Here is a 12445-nt window from a genome sequence, read left to right on the forward strand (position 1 = left end):
AAAGGAACAGACCCTTCGGCCCACAATGTTGTGCCGAACTAATTAAATTAGTAATTAAATGCCTAACTAAACTAATGCCTTCTGCCTACACAATGTCCATATCCCTCCATTCTCTGCACATTGATGTGCCTATCTAAGAGCCTCTTGAATGCCCCTATCATATTTGCCTCCACCACCACCCATGGCAGCGCATTGCAGGCACCCACCACTCTCTGTGTAAAAAATTTGCCCCGCACATCTCCTTTGAACTTATCCCCATCGTCTTAAATGCACGCCCTCTAGTATTAGACATTTCGACCCTGGGAAAAAGATATCAGCTCTCTATTTATGCTTCTCATAATCTTATAAACCTCTATTAGGCCTTCCCTCAGCCTCTGCCGCTCCAGAGAAAACAAACCAAGTTTGTCTCAACCTCTCCTTATAGCACATGCCCTCTAATCCAGGCAGCATCCTGGTAAACCTCTTCTGCACCCTCTCCAAAGCCTCCACATCCTTCCTATAATGGGATGACCAGAACGGAATGCAATACTCTCAATGTGGCCTGACTAGAGTTTTATAAAGCTACAACATAACTTCCCGACTTTTGAACTCAGTGCCTCGACTAATAAAGGCAAGCATGCCAAATGCCTTCTTTGCCGTCCTATCAACCTATGCAGCCACTTTCAGAGAGTTATGGACTTGGTTAATTGGTTTATTATTGTCACATGTACTGAGGTACAGTGACCCCAAGATCTCTCTGTACATCACTGTTAAGGATCTTGCCATAAACAGTGTACTGTCTCTTTACATTTGATCTCCCAAAGTGCAACACCTCACATTTGGCCAGATTAAACTCCATTTGCTATTTATCCACCTATATCTGCAACTGTTCTATATCCCGGTGTAGCCTTTGGCAATCTTCTACACTAGGTATTGTATTTTGCAACTTTGGTGCCATGTCATGCTCTGAGCATGTAAAGGCCATGCCTGTTTCTGTCTCAGTTCAACTCCATTCTCTACATAAGATGTGAATAACATAACTTGGTCAATGCTGCATCAGTTTTATCAGAAGCTGATTCGTTCTATGGGAGGCTGGGGGGTCAAGTTTTATTTTAACTTTCTACCTATTCAGGATTTTGTATTGATGGAATTTGAATGTAACACAGAGTGTTGAGGTGGATTGAACACATTATATCCCAGAAGCATAAAACTTTTTGCTGCTCAGTCATCAGAGAGGTAAAATAATTGTGGAAACATAAGAATATAATTAGCTCTCAGACCATCCAAAGTTTGTTTCATCTGCCTCAATAGACAAGTATAATTGACAATGGGCCCATTGGGTTCCAATACTGCATTTATGTGGACTTGCGGAGAAGGTCTTCCCACAACTCATTGGTTGTTTGAGCATTTATTAGCTCAGGTGTGCTCAGGGCTCAATATTTCCAGCAGTAACTACCAGTTGCAGCTTCCCTGCTATGATCTTAGCCCTGGAGCGTTGTAAAATCTTTGGGATATGATTCCGATAAACAGTGTGCAATTCCTGTCTGACTCTCTTCATTTGATACTTTGTTCTCCAAGACATGAAAGAGTGGATAGAACAGGCTGAGACAATCTCCTCAATGGATCTTCCCTGGGTGAACAGTGACAGCAACAACTCCATGAGACAACGGAAGCTCTCAGGATACTGGGAGCCTACATCATCCAGTTCGATTGCCTGCTTGAAGCATTTGACTGCATTGTGTTCCTCACCTTTGACTTGCAAGCATTTCCCTCTCAGGAAGTGGATCTCAGGCAAAGTGTCTCCAGGGTCACATTCCATGGCTTTAGCAAAAAACACTAAGGCACTGTTTAGAGCATTTTCATACACAGGCCAGAGTTCCTGTACCACGTCAACACCCATGTAGTAACAGACCTGTCAACAATACAGAATTAGATTACTCTCCCACCAGAGACAATGAGATTACCAGGGATAATGGATATCTGGGAGTTCATTTAAACTGTACATTGTAATTAGATCAAAGTCCATGAGCAGCATTTGCTGGGCATCATTTTAAGGTAGTGAGTTGCAGGAGTATTCCTGCCTGCTATTAATTAATCATAATAACATACTCAGCCAGCAGCCGTGGCTACCTTCAAATTATTTTTTATCATTAATTTATGGTTTCTCAATATACTGCATCCATAAGCACTGAGCTTATATTATCTCACCAGCAAGACAAGGTGGGTTTAAGAACTTCTCACAATCCACCTGATTTTATATCCCATCGACTTAGATAGTAAAGATATCAATAAGCTTGAAAGAGTGACGAGAAAATTTATAAGAATGTTGCTGGGACATAAGGACCTGAGTTACAGAGAAAGGTTGAATAGGTTAGGACTTTATTCCCTGGAGGGCAGGAGAATGAGGGGAGATCTTATAGAGGTGTACAAAATTATGAAGGATGTAGATAGGGTGAATGCATGCAGGCTTTTTCCCCTAAGGTTGGGTGAGACTAGAACTAGAGATCATAGGTTTAGGGTGAAAGGTGAAATATTTAAGGGGAATCTGAAGGGAAACTTCTTCACTCAGAGGGTGGTGCGAGTGTGGAACGAGCTGCCAGCAGAAGTGGTAGATGTGGGTTCAATTGTAACATTTAAGAGAGGTTTGGATAGGGACATGGATGGGAAGGGTTTGGAGGGATATGGTCCGGGTGCAGGTAGATGGGACTAGGCAGAGGATCAGGTCGACATGGACTAGATGGACCGAAGGGCCTGTTTCTGTGCTGTAGTACTCTGTGACTTGGTTTTCTCATGCTGAATGGATTAGGTTATAAAGAGCTTTAAAGAGACAGTGAGTGAAATAAAATAGATCCTGTCAACGCTGATCTTGGTGCAGCTCTCCCTCAACTGGAAGAAACTTAAATATACTAATTCTCATTCACAGTCAACGCTCACCTGTCCCATATCCAGGTAAATGTTCAGACAGGGGCAGACAAGCAATATTAAATCCAAATCAGCTTTTTCTCTGGTTAGCAGCTCTCTGTCTGCAGGCCATTCTGCCCTATCTTAACACACCCAAGGCTTTGAATATATTGTTTTATATAAACCTGGAGAAAGAAATATGATAAGTAAAAATAATAGTGTAAGTAAAACTACTTAATGCAAGAGCACACTTCGCTTCTGAGATCAGAATTAAATCTTCTTCACTCTGTAAACTCTCATCCTATCCCATTTGTTCATCTCAGAGTGTAATATTAGCTTCCTGTACTTCATTTAAAATTCTCTTAAATCCTTGCTTTATCTCTCTTCCTCATTTTTTAACTGCTCTAGTCTTATAACCCAATTTCCAATCCACCCCAGCAGTCTTGCCAAAACTTTATTTTTGATTTCTTGTGTTTTCATTGCTCCTTTTACCTGACAATTGGCAGGCAAGCCTTCAGCTATCTGTTACCTCACACATTCCTACATTAACTCCATTTGCTGTTTTTGCCCACTCCCCAACTTCTCTAAATCCAGTTGCAGATGCTTATAAGACTGTAGGAGGCTTCTGAAACAGTGAAGGTCAAGGCCGGGGGGTGGGGGGGGGAGGTTGATGAGAAAATTCGAGAGCAAAGGAAGAGACCTCTGAGGTTGTGTAGTTCCTCTGTCAAATTCCTCTCTAAAGCCCCAGAGTAGATCATGTTAGTGATCACTTCGAGGTGAAGTTAGACCAGGCAATTCCAGATATGTCCGGTGTTTCCCTGGCGTCAGGTGCTCATGGCGTCAGGTGTCAGTACCTCCTTGTCTGGCTTGCTACATCTATACATTTACCCATCACACACCCATCAGCATTGATAAGAGTTGGAAAATAATGTTGGGAATCATATACCTTCGCTCTGGTACTGTAAGCTTGCCAGTTTGCTTTTGGGTCTGGAAGAATATTCAATCCCTTATTACAAATGCCAATTGCCATGTCCTGTTTCCCAAGGAAATGAAAGACTTGGGCAAGCCAATTCAGGATGAATGGATCTGTTTTTGCTATTTCAATAGCCTGAAAAATTCATGAAAGAGGAGAAAATTAGATAAGTATATTTTAAGAACCATTTAATAGTCACCTTCTACCTGTTTTAAAGATATAGAGGATTGTGGCAAACCAGATACAGAGTTTTGACCCAAAACATGGACAAATCCTTCCCCCCCAACCCCTCAAAGAGGACGCAAGGGACTGCAGATGCTGCTCAACCTGCTGAGTTTCTCCAGCAGATTGTTTGTTGCTCCAGATTCCAGCATCTGCAGTCCCTTGTGTCCTCTTTATGGCAACAACTGGTTACACAGGATGGGTTGGGGACCTAGAGGCAGTAGGCATTGCCCATCAACAAAAAGCCTACTCCCAGAGAGTCTTCAAGGACACCACATCCTACCTGGAACTCTCTGACGAGCAACTTATTCACAGGCTCAGATTTTCTAAGGTGTCATCACTGAGATGTGTGACATGCTATGGGAAGATCTTTGCCCATGCTTTTCTACCATGAATGCCCATGGAGTTCTGGGTCACCTTGTGAAATTCGGTTGTGCATTTCACAATTGAAAGGGGATTCTTCACACCTGGAGGAGACAGTTGGGGCCACCCTCTGCCAGGGTCTTATTACTTGGGCTCTATTGGGTCTCCTGGCCCCTCCCTGTCACATAAGACCTCTATCCTGCCATTCATTTCGCTGACGAGAAGGTTCAGTTCTTTTTCATTATCCCTAGATGCCGTTTCCCATTCACCTACAGCCTCTCTGTCCTCCACCATATCCATGGTGTGTATTGCTACTACCTGGCTCCCATGAGGAGTGTAACTTAGAGGGTTCACACCTCTGATAGAAGGGCAGCAAATTGTCAGAAGGTGCTTTCAACTAAGTGTGGCCCCATCGGGAACCATCTGTCCCGTTTGGGTGTAATCTACCACATTACCATTTCAAGCATGGTCAATTTCATTTTGTGGGAAACCCACAACTCTTCCCTTCTCCCCACCCTCCACCCCACTATGGGCAGGCACGGTAGATGGGTAAGCACGGTAGTGTAGCGGTTAGCGTAACGTTATTACAGCGCCAGTGACCCAGGTTCAATTCCGGCCACTGTCTGTAAGGAATTTGTACATTCTCCCTGTATCTGCGTGGGTTTCCTCCGGGTGCTCCGGTTTCCTCCCACATTCCAAAGACATACGGGTTAGGAAGTTGTGGGCATGCTATGTTGGTGCAGGAAGAGTGGCGACACTAGCAGGCGGCCCCCAGAAAACTCTACGCAAAAAAAGATGCATTTCACTGTGTATTTTGATGTACATGTAACTAATAAAGATATCTTATATTAAAAAAAATTGGTGTTAGAACTCACAAACTGGTCATACAAAATGTATTGACATACAACTCTACCTGTTACAGACAGTTGCCATATGGTCAGATGAATTCAGAGCAGAAGGCAACTCGGTCCTTCAAGCCTCCTCTTCCATTAAAGAAAATCATGGCTAATCTGATTATAATTTCAACTCCACATTGCCATTAACCCACAGTAACCTTTTACCCACTTGCTTCTCAAGTATCTTTCTGCAACTGCCTTAAAAGTATTCAAAGACCTTCTTACCACCGCTGTTTGAGGAACAGAGTTTCAAAGACTCACATCCCCCTTTGGTGACAATTTATTTTTGAGTGGCTCAACATTTCTTCAAGAAACAACCTGCCCATTCTAGCTCTAGTAAGCCTTCTCTGAACTACTTTGAAGAAATTAATGTCCTTCCTTAAATCAAAAGACCAATATTGTACGCAGTGCTACAATCTCACCAATTCCCCATATAACAAAAGCAAGCTCTCACACATTTGTATTCAGTTCCCCTCACAATAATCAATGAGAGTCTGAAGGCAGTTCTAAATTTTTGTTGCATCTTCAAGTAGCCTTTTGCAAATCATGCACTAGGATACTCAGATCCCCCTGCATCCTAGAGCTCAGTATTCTCACACCATTCAGAAAATTGGCTTCTTTTTTTATTTTTCCTGGCAAAAGGAAAATTTAGCATTTCTCCACATTATCTTCCACTTGCTGGATCTGCTGGACTTTAGAAAAGCAAGAGGTGACTTGACTGAAACATAAAATGCTGAGGGAGTTCCAGGACCTAGAACCAGCCACAATGGAGGAATGGTGTCAGGAAGTCAGGATCATGTGGAACTTGGAGGTGAAACTGTAGGTGGTGGGGTGTACCTATGCACTTTTTGCCCTTGTTCTCCTTGATGGAATGGATTGTGGTTTTAGGAGGTGCTGTTGAAATAATCAAGCCAAGTAACTGCAGTGCAGTTTGCAGATGGTACACACTGCAATGCAGTAGAGGCAGAGGGAATGAGAAGGTTAAAACAAAACTTTTTCCAAACAAAATCTAGTGACATCATTAGTGTCACTAATTAAAACAAATAAAAGAAATTCTCAGAAACAGATTTAAAACTATAAATGCCATACTTACATTTAGATATCAAGGAGTCTTTGATCTGGCTTGATTTTGTGGTGAGACATCTGTTGATATCAGCCAATTTTTCTAGGGTAGTTTGGTTCAGAGCTGAATTACTGTGCATGCTTTTCAGTTGCCAAATCTTCTTTAGAATAGATATCAAAATCCAACACAATTTCCAATTTCCCCCTTTCAATTAAGATCCTGTTATGAACACTTCATCTAGGGCCATAAACCATATTCAATGCTGATCTTTTTTTTAATTCATATTGAATCACGCAATGATTCTTCCTTTTTAGACAGTGAACCTGTACCATACAGAGGAAGAACTTCCCCTCTGTTGTATGAGCTGCATTCTTTTCATCTGTTCCAATCAATAAGTTGGCTATTGATGTTTCAAGCAATGATTTTCTCATACCTAACTCTGGTAAAAATTAACCTGTCCATAACAGTTGAGCGGATCAGTCCCAGAGTAGCCACAATCATGAATTGCCATTGGAGTAGTAGGGAAAGAGTCCTTCTGCTCCAGCATTATTGCAGATAGCACCAAGCAAGAGCTGGGGGGAAAAAAAAAACACCCAGAGAATGGAAACCGGTTGCTTATAATTTACTATCATAGGTATAACAGAAAGTAATTATCCTGCTTTACAAGTGTTCTATAACAGGCCACAGTTATTTGTATTACAAACAACTACACATTAGCTAGATTTTTCCATTGTTGTTGCATATATCATAGTATTACAAGTTATGTCACACACTTGCCATTAATTGCTGTCAAGCTGATAGTGAGGCTAATAGAACCAACCTTTTTTTTAAATGGGTGGATGCTATAGAAACTTTAGGCAAGGGCAGATGCCTGAAATCCAAAGGTTTGTATGAAAGATCTGTTGTTCCTTCAGCCAGTGAAATACTAACCGTGGCATTTCACTGGCTGGTTAATATCATTTATCTGTCTGGCTTACCAGGAAATGCATTACATGGTATAAAATAGGTATATCAGCACATTTGATATGAACTAAACTTAGTAAATGTTAACTTTTGATCATTGCAGTCTAAGAATCCTTATTACAATATCCTCAGACTTTCCTGCCACGACGTTGGGCTCCACCTCCTACAAACTTCCTGTGGGAGTGCTGCTAATCTTCAGAACTAATGGGAAACTATTCAATCTACAGCAACTACACTCCATAACCAAGGTCAGCACTCAAGCTGTAGCATGCAGACAGCGTTTACATTTGCTCTCACTTGGAGGTTGAGCCCCTTGGTGTTGTCGACTTGTTCACTGAAGCATGAGAGGAATGGCCTTACACACAATATCCACAAGAGCAAGGTCCTCCAGCAACCTGCCCTTGTTGTACCAAACTGCCCTCTTACAATAAAGGTTCATGATGAGATCCTGGAAAATGTGAGCTTGTTCCCATATCTCAGGAGCCACCTCTCAGTGAAAGGCAGACATTGATGATGAGATTCACCGCTGGCTTCAGTGTGCCAGCGCAACCTTTGGTCAATTGTGGAAAAGGGTATTCAAAGAACAAGGTCCCAGACCTAGCACAAAGCTCATGGTCTTCCAGGCAGCAGCAGTCCCTGCCCTCTCATATGGTTCTGAATCCTCAAACACCTACAGCAGCCGTCTCAAGGCACTGGAAAAATAACACCAACACGGTCTCTGCAAATCCCTCCAAATTCACTGTCAGAATCATGGAGCTAACATCGGTGTCCTCTCTCAAGCCAACGTCACCAGTATTGAGGCTCTAGTTACATTCACTAACAAAGTTGGGCAGGCCATGTCATACATGTGTCCGACACCAGACTCCTGAGACAGACACCCTATTTTAAGTTCTGTCATGGGAAAATATTAGCAAGCAGGCAGAGATTCAAGCAGGTTCTCAAAGCCTCTTTGAAGAAATGCCACACTCATTAAATTCCAGGAACCTCTGACCCATGACTGCTAAAAGTAGAGAAGGAGCATTTTGGATGGTATTGAGGATTTCAAGGCCATGCGTGGGGAGCACACAGAAGCTACGGAGGAAGTGCATCACCTTACGAGCCGCCCAACTGCCCACCACCTCTCGCCCCATTTGTGGAAGAGTCCATGCTTCCCACACTGGCCTCATCAACCAGCTGAGAAACCACAAAACTGGAATAGATGCAAGTCATCCTCAATCCCAAGAGACTGCCTCAGAAGAGCAATGTGATCCATGCTAATTTACTGCCAAATAACTTTCCTGGCACTGAAAACAATTACAAGTATACATTCATTTTCTGTTAGATTTAAGTTTTGAAGATTCTTTTGCCCACATCTGATTGTTTTCTTTATCAATACAATTTTTTTTCCTTTCTGTATCTGATTGGCATTGAATACACCCATATAAAATTGCACTAATTAATCCTGATGCTGTGATTTCACTGTTTTCACATTAGTGAGCTAAGGAAGTACAGAATTATTTTCCCTGTTCACTCAGTTCCCATTTTACAGTTTCAGTCACTGCAACATCGTTAACCTACACTTTCAGCAACTTGAAGCAAAAATTATTTCGAACCCTAAAGGTGACAGGGTGGGTCTAACTAATGGCAGACAGCATTAGATTCTCTCACTCTGGAAATTCTGGCTATGTATTAATGCACTTATACAACATGCAGATCATGTTTCTATTCATGGTCGATTAGAAATGAAATATGATTAGTTATCTATTTAAAGGAAAATGAACTAAAGAGTCTTCCACTGGGCTCAAGTCCTGGAATAGCCAAGTCATCATGCACTCACAGCTTTAGACCAATTATAAACAGGAACACAAACTGTAGGGGTCCAGGTGAGTGGCAACTCCTCTAGGTTTGAGCAATGCAAAGCCAAGAGGATCTTAACCTACAGATATCATTTACATTTCACCTATAACAGAAGGAAGGCAGTGGGGCTCCACTGGATAAAATTACAGGGCAATTTTAACTACACATTTGCCCAATTTCTACTGAGACCTCATGTTAAAATTACCTCTTTGATTCCTACATTGCAAAATCATACCATTGGGAATGTTTTAAGTTTAAATTAATATTAATTAAATTTTAATATATGTCTACATGAATGGTGCTGAGGTCAAGAGGGTTGAGAGCTTCAAGTTCCTGGGAGTGAACATCACCAACAGCCTGTCCTGGTCAAATCACGTAGATGCCATGGCCAAGAAAGCTCACCAGCGCTTCTACTTCCTCAGGAGGCTAAAGAAATTTGGTTTGTCCCCTTTGACTCTCACCAACTTTTACCGATGCACCATAGAAAGCATCCTATCTGGATGTATCATGGCTTGGTACAGCAACTGCTCTGCCCAGGACCGCAAGAAACCACAGAGAGTTGTGGACACAGCCCAGTGCATCACGGACACCAGCCTCCCCTCCTCTGTCTTTACCTCTCGTTGTCTTGGTGAAGCAGCCAACATAATCAAAGACCCCACCCACCCAAGACATTCTCTCTTCTCTCCTCTTCCATTGGGTAGAAGATACAGGTGCCTGAGGGCACGTACCACCAGACTTAAGGACAGCTTCTATCCCACTGTGATAAGACTATTGAACAGTTCCTTTATACAATGAGCTGGACTATGACCTCACGATCTACCTTCTTGTAACCTTGCACCTTATTGCACTGCACTCTCTCTGTAGCTGTGACACTTTACTCTATACTGTTACTGTTTTTACCTGTACTATATCAATGCACTTTGTACTAACTCAATGTAACTGCACTGTGTAATGAATTGACCTGTACAATTGGTTTGTAAGACAAGCTTTTCACTGTACCTCGGTACAAGTGACAATAATAAACCAATACCAACACCAAAGACTTTTTAGGATAAACTGTTTACTTATTTCATTCCTGTTTCTGTACCACATGCAAGTTCATTGACTGGATCACCTCTGTCATTACTATCAGCCCTTGCCACCATCTCATTCCACCAACAATATAAAGTAGGGCCTCTAATGCTGCAGGACACCACTATTTTCACTCTTCAATTCACCTTCCATCTCTTGATCTAATCAGCTGTGGATCTGGCAAGTAACAGGAAAGTATGTGACATGTAAACTAATAAAAGTAATAAGAGCTTCACAATATCAGTGTTTTGTGCTGTTTCCTTTTATTAGAAGCAGTAACAACATAACTAATAAAAGTCTTGTGTCTGTATAATGTGCTGCTATTGACAAAGGCGTGGAACACGCCCAGCAGGCCAGACTATACCAACAGAAAAAGAAAACAAAACTGAGCCAGAAGTACCCAATTCTGATACAGACAGAAAGTATTAATGTTGGAGAATTCTGTATCGAGTGTGGAAACCTGCAATATGCCCGGACTTCTCCCACTAAATAAACTGCAATTTATGCCTTTTAAAGTGCCCTCCCCAATGTTGTTCTTGCAGCCAAAATTGCACACAGCAATTTCCTATAACTACCAATGTGATTATGGATACAACGTACTCAATTTTCAGACCTTGTACAAACTTAATGGAAAGATTGAAAAGCAGAACCAAAGATGTTTTGTTCATTACTTCTGGATTACAATCTCTCTTCCACGATGCCAGCTCACTGTCTGACACAATGAGCATTAGAAGAGACACTCTACAGTTGGTTATTATTTTATAACTTGCCTGATTGTCATTATGCGCGTTCCTGGTTGCTAGGAGCCGTGGCGCAGGGGTTGGTTGTTCAAAGGCAACCTGAAATTAACCAGTGGCTCAATGTAATTCAATCGCGCCTGGAAACTGCCCACACCTGACGTGCGCTGAACACTCAATGGATGTGAAACAATTTCAGGGAGCTCCATTTGGAACTCAGAAAGCCAGGTAAGTCGAAGACAAACAAACAAAATAATACCCGATCTATTATAGTGTTTATTTGGGTTAGTTAATCTCGATTAACTCAAAGCAAATGGAATAGAGTGGGGCGAGATTTTTGAGAGGAGGGCGATGAGGCTGTAGAGTATACATGGAAAATGGTTGAGAACAAGACCTTCACATTACGTGATCACGGGGAGGAGCAAGGGGGAATCAGATTGAGTCACTGAAGTAAAATGGTCCATGTGTTGTCTTGCACATCATAATATTGCCTGTTCAAAAGGAGCAGCCCAGCCAAAGACTACATCTTGTAGTTCCTCTTATTCCCCCTCGCTGAACAGAATCACCCCTTTCCCGACTAAACCACTGAGCACTCAAATCCCATTGAAGAGCTCCACACCGGCTGATAATGTACGTGGCTTCCTATCCTCGGCTTCTGTCTTCACTTTTAAATCTGCCCTCGTCACCTCATCTCCCCCAAATCCCCATTCTTAATTCTTCTGTCGTGGCAAATAGCCATTCTACCTCTGCCCCCCTTTCCCCTAGAAAATCCTTCAACGTGTTGTTGGTTCCAAATTCCTGCTCTTCTTTCCACCGTTTCATGTCTGAATCTCTACATGTTCCTGCCCCAAGTCATCCAAATAGCACCAATGAAGGTCAGAAAGGAAGTCCTCCGTGACAGAGTCCATGGTGCCATCACCATTCCTCAGTCACCTTGACCTGACTCCCTCCTTTGCTGCAACTACTCACGTTGTTACTCCCTCCATGTTCCAGCTGAATGGAACTGCCCTGTCCCTTGATGTGCCTTGTGATGTTTCTAATAATACATAAATGCTAATTATTACCTTCAGTAGTGACCAGCGAAAGGGTTGCAAAAACAATTTAAGGAAATTGAGTAACATGTATTAAATTAACATGGCTTGCTCTGTAAAGCTGAATGTTCTACCCAAAGTAAGACATCTTTATTAGTCACTTGTACATTGAAACACACAGTGAAACGCATCTTTTGCGTAGAGCGTTCTGGGGGCAGCTCGCAAGTGTCGCCACACTTCCAGCACCAACATAGCATGCCCATAACTTCCTAACCTGTACGTCTTTGGAATGTGGGAGGAAACCAGAGCACCTGGAGGAAACCCATGCAGGCATGGGGAGAACGTACAAACTCCTTACAGACAGCAGCGGGAATTGAAACCGCTGGCGCTGTAAAGTGCTACGCTAACTG

At 42.4% G+C, this 12445-nt stretch overlaps 1 protein-coding gene across 1 annotated transcript; it reads right to left on the reverse strand.

Annotated features, from left to right (window-relative positions):
* Positions 1-1405: 1405 nt before the first annotated feature.
* ttc22 (tetratricopeptide repeat domain 22) lies at positions 1406-10341 on the reverse strand. The gene is given in 7 exon segments (XM_052010624.1): positions 1406-1891; positions 2914-3005; positions 3008-3065; positions 3827-3988; positions 6852-6949; positions 6952-6969; positions 10284-10341. Coding segments are annotated over 7 exon segments (972 nt in total).
* Between the last annotated feature and the right edge of the window lie 2104 nt (positions 10342-12445).

This window comes from Pristis pectinata, chromosome 3 (assembly GCF_009764475.1).
Source record: "Pristis pectinata isolate sPriPec2 chromosome 3, sPriPec2.1.pri, whole genome shotgun sequence".
Lineage (NCBI taxonomy): Eukaryota > Metazoa > Chordata > Chondrichthyes > Rhinopristiformes > Pristidae > Pristis > Pristis pectinata.